General features: G+C 49.3%; 1 protein-coding gene across 1 annotated transcript in view; it reads left to right on the top strand.

Annotated features, from left to right (window-relative positions):
• Window positions 1-6,550: 6,550 nt before the first annotated feature.
• The window catches only part of GALNT17 (polypeptide N-acetylgalactosaminyltransferase 17), a 217,027-nt gene continuing 200,021 nt past the window's right edge, over window positions 6,551-23,556 (top strand). Inside the window, exon 1 of the mRNA XM_027732398.2 lies at window positions 6,551-7,020. Within this exon, the coding sequence (XP_027588199.2) occupies window positions 6,783-7,020 (238 nt within the window). The 5' untranslated portion in view covers window positions 6,551-6,782. The remainder of the gene's footprint in view (window positions 7,021-23,556) is intronic.

Genomic DNA, 23,556 nt, shown 5'->3' with positions numbered 1-23,556 from the left:
GTGTAAACACATATTTATCTGTTTCTTGACCTACTTGATTTTCTAAAGATTAAGAGCTGTTGGAAGTGTTCCTTTTGCTGGGATGAAAACCTCTTGAAATTTTTATGAGAAGCATCTTCTAAGTTCTGTCACAAGAATTTACTGATGTCAGTCAATTATGTTTAATTAGTGTGATGCAGACACAGACTAGCATTTGTTAAGCAGTTGTTGCAATCTGTGATTCCTCTTTATTGGGAGATTTAAATTTTTAAGATTAAAGATTAAAGCAGTGTGTAATTCCCAGGTGGCCAGCCCACCATCCATAATCACAGCAGGGTAAACACTGCCCTGGCGTGGCTGAAACAGAGTTTAAGCACAAATCCAGTGCAAGACATATCTGAATACTCCAAAAGAAGAATTACATAAAGAGACAAATAGTTGGGCACACTGGCTTGTAAAACTCACAGGATTTTTTTTTTGTTGTTGTTGGTTTCTTGAGGACACTGGTTTTATTTTGAGACCAACACACGGGGAGTTCTCATGGATGAGGAATAAAAGCAGGTGTCAGTTTGCCATTGACACCTGTGGCTGCACCATGGCCAAGTCTTGAAGATGAACCTTCAGTGGAGTCTCCATGACTCCCAACCCACCTCCTGCCCGTCCTGCTGGGGGGAGCAGGGGCTGGGCAGTGCACACCCTGAGTCCATGGGCTCAGGAAAGGCTCTGAGCCCTCAGCTGAACACTTGGTATAAGGTATGGAATAGTAAGTTACTCCTGAGCATGAGCTGTAGCATGTAGAAAGTCCCCAGAGTCAGGCTTAAGGAGCAGCTGAGAGGGGATACTCCATTCCTGGGATCACCTTTGCTGTGGCAGAGGCAGATTGCTACAGGAAGCAAGATCAGGCTTTTACTGAGATAATTAAACCCTGAGAGGTGTTTCCAAACATCCAAACAAACTGATTTCTGGTCTGTGTCTTGGGTGCACCATCAGATCTGCAGTTCTGACGGTCACAGAATCCCAGGATGTGCTGAGCTGGGAGGGACCCCCAAGGACCCTGGAGTCCAACCCTGAGCCCTGCACAGGCCCAGCCCCAAGAGTCACCCCCTGTGCCCCAGAGGATCAGCCAAACCCTCCCTGAGCTCTGGCAGCCTTGGGGCTGTGCCCACTGCCCTGGGGAGCCTGGGCAGTGCCCAACCAGCCTCTGGGGGAAGAACCTTTGCCTGAGATCCAACCTAAGGCATCCCCACGTTAATAGGAACAGGGATATGTTGCAAATTGACTTTGGGATTTTTCTGCATTTCCCAGCTTCCCACTGGCATGGACACACTGCAGTGCTGCTGAAAAGGCCCCTGGGTCAGCTTTGAACTTAAGAGGCAAACTGACCTCTTGTCCCAAAGGCTCTTGGTTTGGTCCTGGCCAGGCTGTTTTTGTCAGCTCTGGGATTCCTTGGGAATTTAAAACCTGCTTTGAAAACCTGGGGAAATGGCTTCATCCTGAAAGAGAGCAGGGTTAGATGGGATATTGGGAAGGAATTCCTGGCTGGGAGGGTGGGGAGGCCCTGGCACAGGTTGCCCAGAGAAGCTGTGGCTGCCCCTGGATCCCTGGAAGTGTCCAAGGCCAGGTTGGATGGGGCTTGGAGCAACCTGGGCTAGTGGAAGGTGTCCCTGCCCATGGCAGGGGGTGGGATTGGATGGGCTTTAAGGTGCCTTCCAACCCAAACCATTCCATGATTCTGTGATTTTTTCGAAGGTCTTCAGGTACCTCTTTGCCCCTGTAACCCAAAGGAACAGTATTCCCTGGCTCAGCTGAGATGTTCTGAGAGAATATGAGATGATGATTAGGGGTTGAAATGTGATAGGCTGTATGAGTATCTTCTGTAATAAAAATAAATAAGTGGGAATTTATTTTCTAGTCACACAAAAAGTCAATATTTAAAATGGGTTTTCTGATTTTTTCAATAATTTATCAAAATTTCAATGAACTTGCTCTTCTCCCTTCCCCCCTGTTTTTCAAGAAGCTGAAACTTTTCAAAAAAGCTCTAATTATAAAATGATTTAAGAATCAGATCCTGCTCATCAAGCTGAATATTGAAGTCAAAGCAGCAAAAATAAAGAACAGTTGAGCCTTAAGCTCTGATTCTGCTTTTTCTGAGTAAGTTCCTTCATTTCTGAACTCAATCAAGAGTTGAGGCCATTCTAGAAGGTTTATAAATGCTGATCCTGAAAGATCTTTATTGATAACCAATGCAAAGATCTTTTTAATATCCTTGAGGGAACCATAAAGCAATCTCATCAGCTAAAAGCACAATAAGTTGCTTGTTTTTTCCCAGCATTTCCCTGATGTGTCAGTGATGAGCTGTCCACGCTCACGGCCTGAACTTAAAAATTCATGAAATATGAATAGAGTTATTGGAACACAGAACTAAATACGTTCCCAACTCTGAAGATAAAACTGGAGAAAGTTACTTTTGTGCGTTGGTTGTTCCCATAGTGGGGGAAAGTGAAGGCTGGAGATAAAGGGTTCACTCCTTGATGGTAAATATGTGCCTAAAGTACTGTCAAAAATGACAGAGAGAGCAGACAATGTGCCATCAACTTCTTAATATCAGCTTCTGAAAACAAAAGATAGCTTTTGTTGCAAGCATTTACTCATTTCTCCAGCCCAGGCCTCCCGTGGCCAAGGGATGGAGGGCACAGAGGAATTCAGGGATGCTGGTGACCCTTGCAGGGAGAAAACACAGTGGGAAAACCAAGGAAGGAGCCCATGGACAATATGGAGGCTAAAATTCACCTCCCTGATGGGGGTTGGACTTTCTCAGAGGTGGTTTTGGGCAGCAAAGTAACAAGTGAAGCTGAATAATCAGGAATCCCTAAGAGTCTGAGGGAGAAAAGGGAAGATGAGCAACTCCTGAGCACTGCCTGTGAACAAAGAAATAACCCACTAACAACACCCCAGCCAGAACTCTAAGATTTGGAGGAAACAACTCATGGCTTTAAGTTGAACCTTTTGGGGAGGGGGGGAAGTTTATTTTTTGGGGTTTTTTCCTCGTGCAGATCACGGCTTTCATACAGGGATTTAGTCACAGATTTATGCAATTCAAGCAAATTTACCTAAAAGACTCAAACACCTGGTGGAGCTGAGGGAAGGCACCTTTGCCCTGTGCTCTGGAGAACACACAGCACTGGCACTGGCTCCAGTAAGTAGCAAAAGCTATTTTTTCTTGCCTGTTTTACATCTCCCAGAATGTGAGGAGAGTCTGCCCCAGATATGTCATGGTATCATGCCACCATCAGATGCTTGCAAAGTGATCAGGCTGAGATAACTTCTGGAAATCAAGTTATTCTTGTGTTTTTAAGTCTTCTTGTAACTGGCAGCTTGTGTTGTCTGTATTTTAAGGAGCAGAGATTTGAGCTAAAGCATTACTATGTCATTAACCAATCCATTGAATATTCATGATTTAGGGGATTTTTTTCTCCCCACAGAAGGAAAGAAGTAATTATTTTGGCTAGCACTTGAAAAGTGTGTGTGTGCTGTTCATAGAATTCCACTGGAATGGGCAAAAATAGAATTTTTCTATTAGACATGCAAACTGATCTTCTCTCCTCTATACTGAGAAATATCCTTTAGTTCTTCTTCTCTATTTAGTAACAATGTTTCATGCCTTTTTTGGTAGGAATGTAGTGAAAATGGAAAAAAAATGAGGAAAAAAAAGAAGAAAAAAAGCCCAAGCCATCTAGTGGAGGCTGAGCTAGTCCTTGTTTGAACCCTGACTTGAGAGTGGGGTCTCGATGAACCTTTTCATGTTTGTAGCAAAGGTGCAAAACTACAGTTTGTATTTGCTATTGAAGTTTAGTTCAGTCTTGTGGTGGTGCAAAGCTCACAGGAAATCCATGCTCCAGGGCACGTGGGGAGCTGCTCTGGGGACTTTGATGCCACAAAGCACAACTTTGTCAGGTCTCCTGCAGCCTGACCCTGTCGGTGTCCATCCTCAGGACAGGACACGATCCAACGGCCTTGAGTCGTGCCAGGGGAGGTTCAGGTTGGATATCTGGAAAATTTTCTTCTCTGAAAGGATTGTTAAGCACTGGCACAGCTGCCCAGGGCAGGGGTGGAGTCCCCACCCCTGGAAGTGTTCAGAGACATGTGGATGTGGCATTTCAGGTGGTGAATATGGTGGTGCTGGGTTGATAATCTTGGAGGTCTTTTCCAACCTTTTTCATTCTGTGATTCTCTGATTCAGGGGACTTTTTGATCCTCACTGTGTGTTGTGTGAAGTGCTCTGCTCTCCCCCATGTCGCTTTAGGGGAGGTGTTTGGCTCTCCCTTAACAGGAAGAAAAGCAGCAACAAAAACAGGCACCTGGGGAGGTGTTTGAACTTAATCCTTCCAGACAGGGCAGGGGGATATTATGTGTATTTTTAATTTTTAGCTCTCATGGTGTTTCCCACACAGCATATTTTTTCCTTGCATTTTTTTGTGCCTATTCCTTTTCTCCTGCCTCGCTGCCCTCCCCGGGCCCACACACACTCACAGTGCCAGGTGTCCTGGGGCTGTCACCCTAAAGAGAGTTGTGGCTTCCTCCCTCCCTGCTTCCTTTGGGGACTTAGTTCTGCTCCTTTCTTGGAGAAAGTGGGGGCAAAATACTTCCCTTGTCCTTCAGCAAGGACCTGCTTCAAATTCTTGTATTCTTTTTTTTTTTAAGATCCTAAGAGTATAGTTTTTTTTTTTTTTTTGCAATAGGATCATATGTAATAGCCATGTGCCAAATGTCTTTAAATCCAGCTTTTTCCAAGCTATTTTATAATTAAAATAGATCTTGCTGTTTCTGTGCAATGCATCAACCTGACTTCAGTGGGAGCACTGGGTAATGAAGGACAACAGGAATGGGTGTCCAGCCCAGGCTGCTTCAGAATAAGCAGCAGGCAGTTTTCTGTTTGCACAAATATTTCTGCTCCTGACAGTTCAGGCCATGTGGTTTCCCTTTTTGGTAAACTGCTCTGCAAAACTGAGGTGGTGTTTGTTTATTTGTTAAAAAGTGCTTTTATTGATCTAGAGAAAACATCCCAGTTGTCAGCTCTGGAAACAAAACTTGTGCTTACCATGTGCCAAAATACCCCCGAAGAACCCCCAAAGCTGCAGGTGTTGGGCTAAGCTTCCCCTCAGTGCCAGCCAAAAGCTGGTTTTCAGCAATTTGTAAGGTATTTCCAGCTTCATGTCACCCAGACCATTCACATCTTTTCACCTTCTTAGCAGAATAATGAAGCTGAGTGTGGATGATGGACTGACCACGGTATTTTAGGGAGTTATGTGCCTGTCACTCTTCTCCAGGCTTGTAGCAGGGTCCTGGCTCTGAATGTAGAAGCCATAAAAGATTTCATGTGCAGCTAGGACTAAATTAAAGCTCCAAATCCTCCAAAGCAATTTTAGGTTTGTTTCCATGGCATTGATTTTTTTATTTTAATTTTTTTGTTTTGTTTTGTTTTTAATTATGGTTCGGGGATGAGCGGGGTTATTCTTACCTTTTGAAAAGTTGCCTTGTAGGATACAATGACTCAAGGTTGCTTGAATTTTTAATCCGTGTTGGTGTCACCTCTCTGAAAAGCGGGGTTAACTGTGGCACGTGGGTAGAGCCGGGAACAGCGGGGTTGGTGGGGTTGCTCAGTGGGGGCTGCGCTCTCAGGAGAATATTCACCATTCTGGCATTAATGGATGTGAATTCTAGTGTATGATGTTTTTATCACTCCACCTCGTGTTGGTGTTCGAGGAACAGCCGATCCTCGCTCCAACGCCGTTCCCCGGCGCCGACACAGCGCGTTTGGGGAGCGGGATGCTCCCGTTGTGATGCCGTGCCTGTTACAGAAGGCCGGCGCTCCAAGGGGGAGGATGAGGCTCCAAGGGCGAGAGTAGGGCTCCAAGGGCGAGGGTAAGGCTCCAGGGGAGAGGGGAGGGCTTCCATGCGGGAAAGCCGGGGCGCAGAGTTCGGGAGCGGACCCCGCACCGGCCTGGGGGGCTCAAACTTTCAGCGACACGGACGAGCCCGAGCGCGTCACCGCCACCGGCCCCGCCTCGACCCGCTGGAGCCCCGCGCCCCCCGCCCCGCGCCCCCCGCGGGGGCGATGGCGATGCCGATGCCCGGCCGAGCTGCGGGGGAAGCGGGGGCGGCCCCCGGGCCGGGCTCGGGCCTCCATCGCGGGCTGTGCGGGGGCTGTGCGGGGGCTGTGCCGCAGCCGCGGGCCCCGCGCGGGGGCGGGGGCTCTTCATCCCTCTCCTCCTCCCCCTCCCCTCGCCCGGGAGGGGCGGGAGCCCCGCGCCCCCCGCGCTCCCCCCGGAGCGGGCGGCGGGGGATGCCCCGAGCGCGCAGCGCAGCAGCGGCCCCGGCCCCCCCCGCGGCGGAGGCGGGAGAGGGAGAGGCGGCGGGCGGGGAGGCAGGCTCGGCAGGCGGGAGGAGAGGAAGCAGGCAGGGGCTGGGCGGTGATGCCGGTGCTGCCGCAGCGCTCGGCGGCCCCGCGGCCGCCCCGCAGCCCCGGCGCGGGCGCCCAGCGCGGGGCATGAAGTGGCGGCGGAGGGAGCGCGGCGGGCGGAGCGGGGCGGGCGGCCCCGGCCGCGCCTCCTCTGCGGGGCCATAGTCCGGGGCGGGCTCCGCTGCTCAGCCTGGGCGAGCGGTTCTGCTGCTCGCCGGCCCCGCTGCTCGCCAGCCCCGCGCTCCCCGCGCTCCCGCCGCGCCTCGTCCCCGGCCCCGCGATGTGCGCGCAGCGGGGCCCGCTCCCGTAGCCCTGCGGCTGGCGGGGCCCCTCGGGAAGTTTGATGGCTTCTCTGAGGAGAGTCAAAGTCCTGCTGGTGTTGAACCTCATCGCCGTGGCTGGCTTCGTCCTCTTCCTGGCCAAGTGCAGACCCATCACGGCCAAGAGTGGAGACTCCTTCCATGACATCCATCCCAGGGCAGAAGTGGCCAACTCGACAGCCCACGGCGGCAGCTCCATCCAGGATGCGGTGCTGAAGAGGCTCTCGCTCCTAGAAGACATAGTCTACAGGCAGCTGAATGGTAGGAATAGTTCTCCTGCTTTAAATGCCTTTTGGGAATGGTCGTGGGTGGTGAATCGAGGCTCAGAGCAGGTGCCCGGCTCGCTTGAAGTTCGCATGCCAGACCCGTGCTTTTCTCTGTGTTATTGTGCAAACGGGGTCTGAATCAATTTAGCACCTGATTTCCAAGTTCCGTGTGTGTTTAAAGCCCGGAGTACCTTGCACAGGATGGGAGGAAATCGTAATAACAGAATGCTGCCTTTGAGATTTAGAGCAGCGGTCAGGAGATGACGGAGGCACGATTTCTGCATCAAACGAGCAGGGTGTGCAGTGGGCGAACATGGGTTGGAGGAGCACAGTGTGTATTGATTGAGGGAATGGCTTTTACTCCTCCGGAGTTGGGTTTTTGGAAAGGAGTTTTTAAATGGCTCAAGTGTGTTGCATCATTGGAGTGCAGAAGGTCAGAAAGCAAAGGCACTTTCTCTGTGAAGTTAAGCAAAGTATTCAGTATTTCCTATGGCTCAGCACTGACGACTGCTAATTAAAATCTCAAGTAATGCTTCTCTTTATAGCACAGCAAAGGGATTTCTATTAAAATCTCACCAGGTTCAGTAGTTCCGAGATGTCAAAAGGGAGTTTTAAAGATGCTGTGCAGGATAGAGAAACGTGTTGTAAAGACATAAGAAATCTGGCTGAGGTATCTCATTAAAACACTCACTGTGGAAGCTGATTTTTTTCAAGTTGTTCCCCATAGATTCCCAGCTGGGGTTGGTCTCTGAACCAAGAGTCCTGTTTATTGCTTCCAGCCTCTGTAGCTTTAACACCTGCAAGTTTTCTAGAGTCAGAATTAGCAGAGTTAATGTTTTTTTGGCCATGTCAGTGTGATTCCCTCTCTGAGTTTTGAATATGAGGCTGATGCCCGGTTCTGTGCCGTGTTGATCTCAGAGCTGCTGTGCCCCGAGTGCTGGCCCCGAGCTCGTGCTGCTCTGACTTCTGCACCCGGGAGGTGAGGCAGGTGCAGGAACGCAGCGTGCCCTCCCTGTGCCAGTTGGCAGTGCCCTTCCCTGTGCCCAGCCTTGGCTCAGTCACTGTCTGGGCTTTGGGGATGGCACTGGGCGCAGTGAGAAGCGGGAAAGTGTTATTTATATTCCTGCCTTACACACTTGCATGAGGAACCCGTCCTGCCTGTGCCCGGCACCACGAGATGTTGGAGCAGCACTGTTGGCTGGCAAATGTGGTGAAGCGTAAGAATAACAAGGAATAAGGTAGAAAGCTGCATGTTATTTATAATCAAACTGTGGAACTGCCTGCTCCTGGATTTGCTAGGGCAGAAGTTGCTGGGGAGATCTAGGCAGTTATTTAAAAACAGGCAATAGCTGCAAGACAGGAGCCCTCACACCAGGACCTTGGACTAGGACAAGTAATCATGATGCAGTCTGCCCTTCCACAAATACACAGGGAGAGCTGAAGTGATAAGATATTGCCCTTCCTCGGTGGCTCCCTGCTCTGTTGTGCTCTGGGGGCTGCTCTTGGGGCTGGCTGGGGTTGTGAGAGGAGCTGGGAGCCCAGGACAGCTCTGTGCTCTCCTCAGGCTGCTCCGGGCACTGGGAGCACGTTCGGGTGTTGTACTGGAGCCTGCTCAGCGCCGAGGAGCAGCGATGCACCTACAGACCAGGGGAGGCAGAGAGGGAATAGAGATCTTGCCCATATCACAGACGTTTTCCTAGGGCAGGCAGAGAGCTGAGCACATAAATGTGACATCTTGTCTGGCCTCTGCATCCTGGGGTGATTTATAGCAACACTGATCAGTCTGGCTAAAAAAATAGCTCTGGCACAGTGCTTATGTAACTTTGGGTCAAGTGTATCTTTGGCACATGTGGTTTTGAGAGGAGCACAATGTGCCCAGTTCTCTGAGTGATGTCTGTGTGTTGTGCTTCAGCAGGACAGGGGTTCAGAGCAAGATGTGGGAGCCAGGTGAACCCCCCATCACCACTGAAAGGGAACAGTGACTTGTGCTGGGACAGTCCCTGGGAGCGGCTGGTCCGGCTCCCCCGCCAGGAATTTTCTGTGCCTGGATCATCATTCCTTCTGGGCACTTGAAGAAAACCTAAAGCTGAAATCTTGCTGCCCCCTTGGAGTGTGCAAACATGGGTTCACTCCTCCTCTTTGATTTTTGGCTGGGGGAGTTGTGTGCTGGTGCCTCACCAACCCCACCTGAGCTCTTGACCAAGCCCCTGCAGAACAATCCACCCAGAGGTTGTGTAAGGTCGTATATCACTGTAAATCTGACCCATGGTTTAGCACAAAATCATAAAATATAGTGTCCTGTAGTGCAGCATGTGGAAAATCTGCACCTTGGGAAGCATCAGGAAGCGTTTGGCCGAAGAGAGAAACTACCCCCCAGTTTGGGTGCAGCCAGCTATGGATTTTTTCTGCATTATAGGACTTGGCTGGGTTTCAGTGGGAGTTGAAGCCATCTTTAAAAAACTGAATCGCTTAAAAAGCTCCATTCTGTAAAGATTAAATGAGCAATCTGATCATACCATTGCTGTGGGTTTGGTTTGTGAGTCATGTAGTGTAAAGCATATTGGAAATAACAGCCCTCTGTGGTACAGCAACCCTCATGTTTTATGTGTCTGTATTTATTTATCTCTGTAAACATTGGCCGTGAAAACAACCTAAACAGCACTGCCTTGGGCCTGGTAAAGGAAGGATTTGACACAATCACTCTTTTTGAATGACAGTTCTCTGGTGGGCCATCCTGGAAATAACACCAGGCTGCCTCTCACTCCTCTCTGTGCAAGAAGAGCTCTCCCAGACATGACCCAACCTGCCTCCCACGATGCCTCCTCACTTCCCAGATGATGCACTTTGCTGGTCTCACAGAGTTTTGGAGTTAACTTGGGTAGCAGTGCACAAGCCTACACTGTGTCAGCCACTTGTTTCACATGGGGGTTGAAAGAGCACCCCGGGAATGCTCCCCAGGATCGAGGAGTCACCACAGCAGGCACTGGCCTGGTGCAGTTTTCTCCTCGTTCTAATTCATGAAGTACCCATGAAAAGACTTGGGTTTGCCCCAAATTGTCTATTTAGTCTTCTTGTGGCCTGATTGAGAACTGTATGTGCACTTTGTTCATTCTAGAAGTTTATTATTGCTCCCTAATTCATTGCACAAGTTGTGTGGGGTTTGCTTTTTGCTGTTCTGTTGCTTTTTGCTGCTCTCTAATCAGATGGCTCCCACACACAGAAGGATGAGGGTGCCCTTTGAAATGGAGGGCTTTGTATGTGCAGGCACTGATCTGGAAATTCAGAGGATTTTTAATTTCTGGAGTCACTTTTATGGCTGGAATTCTCTTGTTCAGCAGATGTTCAGAGAAAGCTAATGAAGGGCAGAAAGGAAAGTGTGTATTTTACTTTGGGTATTAGCTACAACTTGTCTTTTTGATCCAAACCTATTTTTCTGTGTGCTGACATTTACATAAGCACAAATTGTGGTCCAGATTATCTCCAACTTTATGGAGATTCGCACAAATGAACTTTTCAGTTTGTTGCTGTGTTTGCAAAGAGAGGGTTTCTGTGCTTATGTGACCGGGTAGGGAGTGAGGAGCTGGAGAGAACAGAGACTCAGGAGAGAGCATCCAGCTTTGGCAGGAGCCATGGGCTTCCTGGGAAGGGCTGGGCAGAGTCACAGAATCACAGAGTACTCTGAGTTGGAAGGGACCCACAAGGGTCAGTGAGTGAATGGCCCATATGGGGATCAAACCCACGCTCTTGGTGTTATTGGCACCATGCTCAGCCCAGCTGAGCTCATCTCGGGGTCTGCCTTTATCCATTCCCATTCCTCTGGGGTCGTGTGGGAACCCATGAGTGACCATGAGGCGTTTGAGAAACTGGGCATTTACAGGATCCTGAGACAGCAAAGGTGGGCCAACTTTCTAGCATCAGACTGGCCTGTAGGATGAGTGCCATGGCTGGAGGAAAGCTGATGTTTGTGTCGTGTACAAAGACACTGCTCACTGTGAGACCCCTCAGGGGGATGGGTCCCGTGCCTGTTGTGTGGTGAGAAGTGGCTCCTTTCCCTTCCTCCCACAGAGAATTGCCCAGGTAGCTTTTGAGTGGCTTCCTTGAGCTCTTGCATTACCCTCTTCCACCTCCTTTCGTGCTCTTGAAGGTGTCCTGGATCCCACCCTGGCATGGGAGATGTTCACAGCAGGGCAGGGTGTGTTTACCCCCCTCCTAGGAGGAGAGAGGATGAGGGTGGGGATGCCCTGGGCAGAAGAAGCTTTGGGAAGTTGGACACCTGGCTGGGTGGGATGTGCAGGGGCCATCAGCAGGTTCCCTTATGTGTGCACTGCTCTGGGGCTGCTCCAGTGCTGAGTGTTCATCCCAGGCAGGAGCAAAGAGCCTGGGTCTGATTTGGTGTGTTGTCCTGTCTCCCCCTCCATCTGCATCTGACCCTGCAATCCCCTCCTCTGAACCCTGTGCACCAGAAGCTCTTGAGGTCAATACATTCAGTCATTAAAACTGCCAGTTTGAGAACAAGGAGTGCAGAAGGGAGAGAACTCTAAATAAACCCTGGGCCTGGGTGTGGGGAGATCATCACCTGTATCTGCCACCTTGAACAGATGGCAGCTGATCCCTTCTGCTGGTCCCTGGTTACCTGAGCAACCTTCCACCCAGCTGGGCTGGGAGAAACACCTGCCTGTCCATGTTCAGGGGGTCTGGCTCTGGATTAAAACCTCTGAGGAGAGTGAAGGCTCTAAACTCCCTCTCTAGTGCTTTTTGGTGGATACACAACAGCAGCTGAGTTTTGTCAGCGAGACAAGAATAATGTGGCATCTGAATAGTGTGGAAAATAGTATGAAAAGTCTTTACTTCAAGCCAAATATTGGTAAGGCAGAAAACACTGTGAAAGGGCATTGCTGACTTACCCTGAGCTCTTCTGTTAAATTTTACTTCGTGAATTCACAGCAGGTCGTAGAATCACAGAATGGTTTGTGCTGGAAGGGACCTTAGAGACCATCCAGCCCCAGCCCCCTGCCATGGGCAGGGACACCTTCCACTAGCCCAGGTTACACCTTCCACTAGCCCAGGTTACACCTTCCACTAGCCCAGGTTGCTCCAGCTTGATGTCGTAAAAGATCAGGGAGAATAAAAGGCATTTGCAAATTGTTGAGAAAATAGAGCAGTGATGAAGAAGTGCTGAAGTGAAGCTGGTCAGGAAAGGGGGGAGCAGAGCAAGCTCTTTCCCTAAAGAAATGCACAGAGTAAACTGCTGCTTCTACCAACTGTTAAAAGTTGAAGAGGAACTTTACATTCCTCGGTGGTGAAATAAGCCTATATTCAGTTTTTAGAGAAACCTGCATCTGTGCTTTTGCACATGGAATGATTTGCACATGCTGAGACAGGACCGAGCTCATGCCAGCAGCCTCCTGCTCCCTGACTGTGCTCTCATCTGCTTATCCAATTAGGAAATTAACTTTGGGAGGGTTGCACATGGACACGGAGGCTGATACTGAACCACAGCCCTTAACAGGCTCTTGCTCTCCCCCTTGTAAAGTGGCCCTTAATTAACTTAAACCACTTTATAGATATGTGGATTTGCTTCCCATAAGGATAAGATAATGCTTATCTTCTATAACACTTATCATCCTCCAAACACATTACAGACTTAGCTAACTACTGACCATAGAAATTATGTATGGAAATAAAGCAGATTAAAAGTGGTTCTATCAGCAGTTAGTAGTTTGTAATAGCACTACACCCACAGACCAGTAATACTGAGATTTTAACAGGTAGGTAGTACATTAACTAAAAAGCTAAGAAATTCTCTGAATAAGATAAATAACTGTGTAAATAACTGAGGGTGAGGAAAAGCTGTTTGTAGGCAGAAGGGCCCAAACCTTAATCATGTTATTGAAATCAAATAGCTCTTTATAAGAGCACAGGCTCGCTGGGTGAAATCTTTGATTGAGGAAATGGTGATGTGGAGATAAGTGAGAGGTGATGGGGTGTGACTGCTGTGTTAACTGTGTCCCACAGGAGCTGGGATGCTCTTTCCATGTCAGTCCCACAACTATGATATATAGTCCTGAAGTAGAAACCAACTGTATTATGTTGTATGGCCTTATATATTTTATAGCAACTTGATAAAAATTGCCGCTTTAACGTTTATTATATACCTGACAGATTTGGTTTCCTAATTCCCCATTAGGAATAATACGAATTATGCAGGTTCAGTACCTGCTTTTAGAAGTTCCCAGCCTAAACTTCCTAAGTGCAGGAGAGAGCTCAAGACACCTGAGGGCTGCAGCCTCTAAATCACCCTCAGCAGGGTCACAGGAACTGGGTCTGATACCCATCAAAGAGTGAATAAAGGAAATACTTCTTAGAGAAACAATATATTTAAAAGATGAGGCTTAAGACAGTCATTTAGGAAGCATCTGGAAGCTTAGACATTATTGTGACAGTTAGTTTACAACCAGCTGATGAGGAACTGATAGATAACTTTTGGGTTTGATAGTTGTTTGGCATCGTGATCCGAATATTCCCTGTCACTGACAACGAATGAGTAATAAGCCACTAACACATTTGTCATGCAGAGACAACACAGGATTCATGAGATGCAACTGCAGTGACCAGAAAATGGTGACAAGGGTGGTATTTTATTTTTGCATATTAATAAATGAACGGAGAAGCAGAACCCTGTTGGTAAAATGACAAAGGAACGTTACATTTATCCTGCCTACTTAATCAGGCAGATCTTGGAAATATCTTTCTAAGGATGCAAAAACCCCAGAAAGGTGCTGTAATTATGTGATTTTCAGTCTGGATCAGTAATGTGCTATTGTGTCACCAGTGAGAGACATTTGGAGTTGGATGCATTTGGAAATCACGGACATCTAGGAAAGATCTGAAGCCGTTAGAGAGTGTCCAAAGGAGGGAACGAGGATGGGGAAGGGCCTTGATTTGAAGCCGTGGGAGGACACTGAGGGCACTTGGTGTGTTCAGCTGGAGCAGAGGAGACTGAGGGGAGACCTCACTGCAGTTCCACCTTCCTGGGCAGGGGCAGAGGAGGGGCAGGGACTGAGCTCTGCTCTGGGGGGACCAGGGACAGCAGCCAGGGAATGGCTGGAGCTGTGTCAGGGCAGGCTCAGGTTGGATCTCAGGCAAAGGTTCTTCCCCCAGAGGCTGGTTGGGCACTGCCCAGGCTCCCCAGGGCAGTGGGCACAGCCCCAAGGCTGCCAGAGCTCAGGGAGGGTTTGGCTGATCCTCTGGGGCACAGGGGGTGACTCTTGGGGCTGGGCCTGTGCAGGGCTCAGGGTTGGACTCCATGACCCTTGGGGGTCCCTCCCAGCTCAGCATATTCTGGGATTCTGTAATATTTCAGTGCCTGGAGTCATCCTGCCTGCTCCAGAAGGACAGGACTCAGCCCTGGGTGCAGTGTCACACCTGAGGGGCTCACAAAGCACTTTGGATACCCCAAAGCCTGTGGGATGGCAGCAGGCACTGCTGAGAGTACAGTCCCACGCTTGCCATCTTGGAGATCTTCTGCCTTGGCCAGGCAGGACAGATGGATGAAGTTGGCTTTAGGCATATGCTTGGATTCTGGGGAGTCCTCTGGTCTACTCCAGGCCACCATCCTCCCTCCTTCCTCCGCTCCTGGTGGGAAGCACGTGCTGTCTGGGAGCAAACCTGCCTGTTAACAAGGCACAGCACAACAGCAAACAGAAATGTGCCTGCCCAGGTACTTAAAGAGGTTTGACTAATTTTGTGATTTGTGCCACTAATCTTTACCTAAAATGGAACATCTGGTCCAGATGTTGTGGCAGGCTGCCAGCTCCCAGCTCCTCCAGATACACCTGAGCCCCAGGATGGCTGAGGATATCCTGCAGTTGATAGATTACATTTTAAAAGAAGGCTTTTTTGGGGTAAGACATCCTTGTGGAAGCCTGCAAAGGGCTGTTTAAACTGAATACTCAGAGTATTGACCCTCCTGTGAGTCAACAGCAGTGATTGAACTCCAGTGATGTATCCGAGTGGCACGAGATGATTTTTCCTAAAGAGTTTTGGGAGTACAAGCGACTGTATTTTTTTAGCCCTCAGTCCCCACGGTCAGATTTCTTCAAGAAATTGTTGAATGCTTTACATCTCATTGCTACAAGCCTTGCTAGCTGTGCCTATAAATCTAATAGCTATCGACCCACATTCTGACATTCCCTGATGGTTGTCTAAAAATAATGCGGGAATCATGCAACGAGAGCCTGACGTAAAACAGTGAGGAGAGAGCTGAGCCATCACACCCCCTGCCCTGGGTGCAGCTGAGGGCTCTGATGTTTGGAATCCTTGGGGAGATGCAAAGTTGTCTGAAAAAGAAAGAAGATTCCCTGTGAGCTGGATAAAAAATCCCGGTTTGCCTTTTCCGTTTTCCAAACCCGATGCTCGGCGCTCACACTGTGCAACGAGTCCTGGTTCCTGTGATCCTGCCCTCCCAGGGATTCACTCCCTGGGATTCACTCTGATACCTGAGCCCCCCAGACAGTGATCCAAGGGCTGTCTGCCATGTCACAGCACTTGTTTTGCCTCGGAACAGGAAACACCTACAGCGTCCCAGGGTCTCCAGTGTGGGAGTAATATGATAACTCTCCATTAATGGGTTTGTTAAAAATAGGGATCTTCCTTGGCTGTTGTGCAAGAGCACCATCCTTCCTGCTGAGAGGGAAAAGGAATGATCCCTGAAACTCCAGGGCTGTGTCACACCCAGTAAGTCACACCAGGCTGACCTGCCTTGGTGCACGTGGGGACTTAATGTCAGCACCCTAAAACCACCGGGGTGACGTGTCAGCACTGGGTGCTGAGGAGGGAAGGGGAATCCTTGGTCCCCTTCTCCTTTAGTACCCTCAGCTTGTGTGCAAGTGGAAATGACTTAGAATCCCAGGATGGTTTGGGTTGGAAGGGACCTTAAAGCTCACCTCATCCCATCCCCTGCCGTGGGCAGGGACACCTCCCACTATTCCAGGTTGCTCCAAGCCACATCCAACCTGGCCTTGGACACTTCCAGGGATCCAGGGGCAGCCACAGCTTCTCTGGGCAGCCTGTGCCAGGGCCTCCCCACCCTCACAGGGAAGGATTTGTTCATTATATCTCATCTACACCTTTCTTCCTTCAGTTGAAAGCTGTTTAGTGTCGTGTTCCTTCCCATGGTTTGAGGTGAGGTTTCCCAGCACCGGCACTTCCCTGTGTCTGGAAGGGGAAGGCTCTGGGTGGCAAGAGCTGGGCTCTGCCCTGTGCCACCTTTGGGCATCTTTGCTCCCTCTGGCTCTGTTCCCCAGCACCTGGATTAGATACAGGACTTTCTTTTCTCCCATCTCCTTGCTGTAACAGCAGGGCCTTTTTGTGTCTGTGGGCAGTGGGAATCCAAATTGCTTTTCCTTGGCACGTCCAAGCACTGCTGAGGTACAGAAAGCTGCAAACCCTTTATAAGAGAGAAAATCAACAGTGGATTAACAGACACCAGCAGTGCCTCAGCTGACTTATTCTGGTGTTTCCTCAAGCTGCATCAGAGGCAAGCAGGGTCTCTTACCTGATGGTTGTCAGAATTGATTTAACCTTAGTTTTAATCTTCATTTGCTTGTATCTCAGGGAGGGTAATGGCCCACCATGGTTGTGCATGTGCTCAGAGGATAAAGATGAAGTGAGAAGGTTAATTTTAAAATAACAATTAGAATTTCTTTCTGGGTCTTTGCCCATATTACACTTTCAATTCAATCAGAAGAGCACTCACGTTTGCACCAAATTACTACTAATTCTTCCAAAGCACTTCCTTGATCATACTTTAAAAACACAAAGTGAAGGAGGAGAATAAAAGAGTGAAAAGCCATTTAATGAATTTTAAAGCTCACTTATATTCCATTATTGGGTTTTAAATAAGTTTTGTTGACCTCTGTGTGTTTTTATTTTTTGCCACCTTCAGTGAGGTGTCATGGAACACTTGACTGCTTTAAATAGCTGGGAACATAAACCCCCTGTTCCTCTAGATTTTATTGCAGTTTTTCCCCTTTGCACTGACAAGACAATAATAGTAATAACCACTACACTTGTGTAAACCTGTAGTCAAGGCTGGGGCCATGTTGTACTTTTCCCTTTGCTAAGTGCAGACCAAATGCCATCGTGTGGGATCTCAGTTTGCTTGAAGTTGTTGTTCCTGTCATCAGCAGGGACTGGTGGCACCACGAAGGGTAGCAGGATCCAGCAGGAAAGGGTTAGGGATCAGTTTTTTCCTCTGGTGTTTAGTGTGATGCTGGACAAGTCACTTAGAATAATATTTGAAAAAATGCACAAGTTAGAGATGGAAGTTCCCTCATGTCTTACTGGGTAGCTGTCTCAAGGAGAGGAGGAGATAAAGAGGGTTTTGTGTGGTGGATGGTATGAGGAAACATTGCAGAAGAGTTTTGGTTATTTGAAGATACTTGGAACTGGATTCAAAGAGGTGGGAAAAGAAAAAGTGATGAAGGAGAGATGTTCCCTTCTTATTCCTCATGGAATCACACAGAATCCCAGGGTGGGTCAGGCTGGAAGGGACCCCAGTGGGTCACTGGTGCCACCTCCCTGCTCAGGCAGGGCCAGCCCAGAGCACAGGGCACAGGATTGTGTCCAGAGGGCTCTGGAATCTCCCCAGGGAGGAGACTCCAGCCCCTCCCTGGGCAGCCTGTTCAGAGCTGGGTCACTGCCCAGGGAAGAAGTTCTTCCTCCTGTCCAGCTGGAGCTTCCTGGGTATACCCAGCTGCTGGAATGGAGCCTCCATGAAGTGATTCCTCCTCCCTTACACTGTGACCTTGCCCAGGACCCCTGACAGGTTCATTTCCCAGTTATTTGGTGCTATAAACCAGTGAGAAACAGGCTGTGCCCAAACCAGACAAATCGTGCAACAGAATGAGGCAGAAGAGGGGGGAGGGAATTAGACCTAAAGTTGTGTTAATTCCCTGTCACTTTTGGATTTAAAACTCAAGTTGGTTTCAATCTATATTATTACATGTGAACTGGGTTGAAGGGGAGATATGTTAGAAAATGAAATAATAGAATCATGGAATATCCTGAGCTGGAAGGGACCCACAAGGATCATCCAGTCCAACCTCTGGCCCTGCACAGACACCCCAACAATCCCACCCTGTCCCTCAGAGCGTTGTCCAAACCCTCCCTGAGCTCTGGCAGCCTTGGGGCTGTGCCCACTGCCCCGGGGAGCCTGGGCAGTGCCCAACCAGCCTCTGGGTGTAAAACCAACCCAGGGCAGGAAGATGAGCAAGTGGAGCTGGAGGGAGAGAGGACTGCAGGAGCAGTGAGGGAAGAAGGCTGGGCCAGGGGTTCATCCAGGAGCACCAATGCTGAGCCAGGGGCTGGGGCTGAAGGGTCTCTGTGGGCTTGGAGGGCTGGGGAGGGACAGGCAGCAGGTCTGTGTCCTCCTCGGGGTCTCTGCCTCCAGAAGCTTTACTTGCTCCTGTGAGTTATGGGAAACCTTCAAGGTTTGGTTCAAAGTTAGGGAAATATCCACCATGCACCAGTTCCCAAGAGGATGTGCAGGGGGACCCTGGGTGTGGGAAGGTGGGGCAGCCAGAAGGGCCAGTTTGGAGGAGCAGGTGCTGCTGGGGGGGCAGGAGCTCCTTGGGAGGAGCTGATTGCATGGACCCTGTGCAACACCCAGAGGGACAGAGCTGGGGTTTAGGCTCTGCAGGTGGGAGGTCAGAAACAAAACGGGAATATATAGAGAATTAAATTAGTAATTGCCCAGTGGACCAGGGGTGGGGGAGCTGCTTTCTCTGGCATGAAGGGGGGACGGTTCAGACGTGGGGTGTTAGACTGGTGGTGTGTGAGGAAGGGGCAGTGTGAGAGCTGGGTCATGCAGGTGGGTTTGGGGCACACAGAAAGCTTTCCTGCAGAAACCTGTCCGTCAGGAGTGTCCAAAGGCAGTAACTGCCTTTTACAGTGTCTTACATGGAAGGTATTGCTGGGGTCAGGTCATATTGACTTGAGTTGCCTTTGGATCAAGCACTGAATCAATAAGTGACTTTCTGGGGGAGTTTAATTGCTGCTCTGCACAGACATGAAAGGGGTTAGTCAGTAAAATGGGACTTCATACTTTTATCAGTCTTTTCTTAGTAAGTTGCTCAACTTCCAAGTCCTAATTAATGCTCTGTTCCTGCTGCAAATTTTCCTGGCTACTGATGCTGCCTGTTTGATCCTGTGGAACAGCACCAGACCTTGCAAATTAGGACTGCCTGCCAGGCTGCAGGCAGGACACAATCAGTGAGAGGGAAGGGATGAAATTTAGACAGGACATCCCCATTGGAGGCCTCCACCATGATTTGTGCTGTTTGGAAAATCCTGAAATTCCCTTAAATGTCCAGCTCCACGTGTCCAGAAATACCCAGCTCCAATTACAATTGCTGGGTTTGGATATCCAAAGAAGTTGGACTGGAATATCCAGACTCACTCCAAAGCTGCAGGTCCAGGTGCAGACACCTCTGCTAGCACTTTATTTTAGGCTGCCCAGCCTTTTCCATCATGAGAAACTGCGTTAATTTGTCCATAATTTCTCCGGTTAGACTGAGGTGGTCAGATATTGTCAAGATCATGTTTATCTTTAATCCCAGCAAACTGATCCAGATGTTTTTTGGAAATGATGTATGAGAGGAATCATAGAATCTCCTGAGCTTGAAGAGACCCACAAGGACCATCCAGTCCAACTCCTGGCCCTGCACAGACACCCCAACAATCCCACCCTGTCCCTGAGAGCATTGTCCAAATGCTCCTGGAGCTCTGGCAGCCTTGGGGCTGTGCCCACTGCCCTGGGGAGCCTGTTCCATGGACCAGGAACATGAATCAGTGTTCCCATGGAGAGACAAAAAGGGAAAAGAGGGGAGGGGTTGAAAAATGGGGTTCAGTAAAAATGGGGCTGAGAAACCACAGGAGTAGAGGAGGGGGAGGATGAGGAGACTGACCTGGATGGGCACCATGGGAATTGATAGGGAGAGGGGGGGCATGGGATGGGACAGGGTGTCCTGGCAGGGAGCAGTGCCCCCAGGGAACAGGGGGATCTCTGGATTGCTTCAGGAATATTTGGATGCTGTGTACTTGCTTAATTTTGTTACAAGCAGTGGAAAAAGTCTGTCTACAAAAAAAAAAAAGTGTATTTTCAACTGATTATTTTATATAGATGCAACGTAAGTAAAAAGATAAAAAGGTACATCCAGAAACCTTCCTGGCAAGTGTGGTTCTTGGGTGTTTGTGCTGCTGTGCTGATTCCAGTGTGAGTGCTCAGGAGATGAGTGGGGACAAAGCAGGGCAGGGATTATTAGCTGTGCAAAGCAAAACAATACAGTCGCTGTGGAAAAATTACAGGGTTTGTGCTCAAGCAGATATTTAACCTTTGTTTTTATGACTCCAGAAATGAAGCAGTTTGTTTCTTAATGTAGGTTTAATGCTCCAAGTGTGTGCTGACTGCATTTCCACATCAAATGCATGAAATGCTGGGCTATTAAAATCTGCTGAAACGATCTCTTTCCCCATAACTCCTAATATTTGCCATTTACTAATTATGATGTGCCAGAGTAGTTTGCATTTGTAGTAGGTGTTTTAAATGCTGCAGCTGTCCTAGTTTCAAGATAACTGCTGGTGACTTTTTTTTTTTTTTTTTTTAAGGAGTATTGCGTAGGATTGGTGATTTTTGGAGGTTGGAATGAAGTGCTCACCTAATACTGTTCTTTATTAGGTTTTTGATATGCAGGTCCCCAGTGGAAACAGAAATAGATGTGGCAGAGGAGCAGCAGTGCTGGAGAACACCTATATTTTCAGTGAGGATCAGTGGTATAAACTCCCCCAGGGTGGGGGCTGTGGAGCCTTTTTTTGATTTGGAAGTTCCTACTCTGGGTGTCTTTTTTTGTTTGGTTGGTTTTTAATCCTTAGGATTTTCCAAAAAAAGTTATAATAGGGCAGGTGTGGCTGTTTGAGAGGTCCCAGCCTGGACAGCAGCTCCAGGCTGTGAGAAAGAAAAGAGCAGGGTGGTTTTTTCATGGTCCATTTTGCTGCTCCAAGGGATGATGTGGTGGGACCAGGTGAACTAGTTTAAGGCCACACAGATGCTGTGAGGACACTGACCTTTGTTCTGGGTTTGCAGGGCAAGGGTTTGGTAGCAGGGGGGGTCCAGGGGTGGTTTCTGTGAGGAGCTGCTGGAAGCTTCCCCTGTGTCCCAGACGGCTCCAGGATGGAGCTGCTGCTGGCCAAGCTGAGCCCAGCAGGGGCTGTGGCAGCACCTCTGGGGTAACTGAGCTAAGGAGGGGGGGGAAAACCCCCAAACTGCCCCAGTGCAGCTGGAGAAGGGAGGAGTGAGGACGTGTGAGAGAATGAACTGTGCAGAGAGCAAGGTCGGGGCAGAAGGAGGGGCAGGAGGCGCTTCAGGCACCAGAGCTGAGGTTGCCCTGCAGCCCACGGGGGTCCACAGGGAGCAGAGACCCCCCTGCAGCCCCGGGAGGAGCCCCCAGGGAGCAGGGGATGCCCAAAGGAGGCTGTGAGCCCGTGGGGAGCCTGTGCTGCAGCAGGGTCCTGGCAGGACTTGTGGATCCGTGGGGAGAGGAGCCCACGTGGAGCAGGTTTGCTGGAAGGACCTGTGACCCTGCAGGGGATCCACCCTGGAGCAGTTCCTGAAGGACTGACCCTGTGGGAAGGGATCCACCCTGGAGCAGTTCCTGAAGGACTGACCCTGTGGGAAGGGATCCACCCTGGAGCAGTTCCTGGGAACTCTCTCCCCTGGGAGGGATCCCACAGAGTGTGAGGAGTCCAACCCCTGGGGAGGAAGGAGCAGCAGAGTCAAGGTGTGAACTGCCCACAGCTCCCATTCCCCATCCCCCTGAGCCGCTGGGGAGGAGGAGGGAGAAGGAATCAGGAGTGGAACTGAGCCCAGGAAGAAGGGAGGGGTGTGGGGAAGGTGCTTCAGGATTCGGTTTTATTTCTCATTGTCCTCCTCTGGTTTGATGGGTTCTAAATGACAGTAATTGCCCCAAGCTGAGTCTGTTTGGCCATGACAGGAGCTGGGGAGGGATCTCTCCCTGCCCTTATCCCACCCACGAGCCTTTCCCTGTGCTCCCTGTGCCCTGCTCAGCTTGGGGACGGTGCCAGGGCAGCTTTGGTGGGCACCAGGTGCCCAGCCAGGGTCACCCCCCCACAGCCTTGTAAGTGTGATGGATCTCCCTGCAAAGCAGAGAACTGAGAATGTCAGAGAAGAGCTAAAACAAAGAACTTGGAAAGTGTAAGTTAGTCTGGGACTGCACTTAAAGGAAAAAATGCAACTCAGAGCTATTTAGGTGCTCTGCAAGCAAGGAAACCTCAGTTGTCTGTTCTCTTTGTATTTTATTTTGCCTTGGATTTTACCTGTTGTGCTTTTTTTTTTTCTTAATCCCATTTCTCAATCACCTTCACTAGAGGCAGCTCCAGCTGTGACTTGACAGCTGCTACTGTCTTCTGCAGCATGTGCTACCAAAAATCCCGGTTGATTCCAGGGCTTAAGGCACAGTGCTGTCTATTTTCTGTGTTTCTGCCTCCTGTGAAATGATACTTATTAATATTAATAATGCTCTTTCCCAATCCAGAAGCCTCCAGGCCTGTTGCAGTTATGGTGGTTTTTTTTGGAACCTCCGCTTTTGGCAGGAGCTCATTTTGTCCTGAGCTCATGAGCACGTCCAGGGCAGTGCTTTGGGGTTGAGTGTGGTGGACTCAGGTCTGGAACCAAATCCTTAACCTCTTCAGGAAGCTTGAATGAAAGTGAGAGCTTTGAATACCATCTGCCCACTTCACATCCTGTGAAGTAATTCCTTCTGGCTGGGGAGAAGAGGCTGGGGGTACGATGTGGGGCTGAACGTTGCCAGCCACAACCAGCCCCTCCTGCACACACCTCGTGTGGATTGACCTGTTTGCTGAGCCCATTTCATGCTGCTTTTAACCACAGGCTCCTTCTCTGCAGGCTAGAGGGCAAAATGCAGCTGCTGTGAGAGGCAGCATCCAACCTGCAGCCTCCCTCTCTTCCAGGAGCATTAAAAAACCAAGAGATATTTTTCCTTTCTTTTGCTCCTTCCTTGGCATCTCTCACACCCCCACGCTGAGCTTTGGCTTAAAGCCTTGAGAGTAGAAACTCAAGAAGTTGGGGGGGGGGAAAAGAGCTGATCCAGGAATCTTCTGACTGGATCAATGAAGCAAAAGAACAGGCTGAAGTTGCACAATTGGGAGTCAGGAGAACTTTGCTCAGCCTGCTGTGTCAGGAGCTTGTACCAGTGATAATCTTCAGAGGTGCATAAGGCAACAGCTTTTCCAGTCTAAGGAACTTCCTTTATACTTGACTTTAAAAATGCTGATTTTTAGTTTATTTTTTAAAACAAAATTGCTGATAGGGGCATTCAAGTAATAATGATGTTTCTGTGGTTCATTTTCTTTGGCTCAGTTTTTGGATGTTATTAGGTAGAACTTCTCCAGAGTTTGCCTCCTGTGAGCACTGGGGTTTCTTTTCATGCCTTTA

This window comes from Pipra filicauda, unplaced genomic scaffold, assembly GCF_003945595.2.
Source record: "Pipra filicauda isolate LSUMZ 115617 unplaced genomic scaffold, ASM394559v2 scaffold382_size682953_pilon, whole genome shotgun sequence".
NCBI lineage: Eukaryota > Metazoa > Chordata > Aves > Passeriformes > Pipridae > Pipra > Pipra filicauda.
The sequence above is the reverse complement of the archived record's forward strand: the minus strand, read 5'-3'. Positions and strand labels throughout refer to the sequence as shown.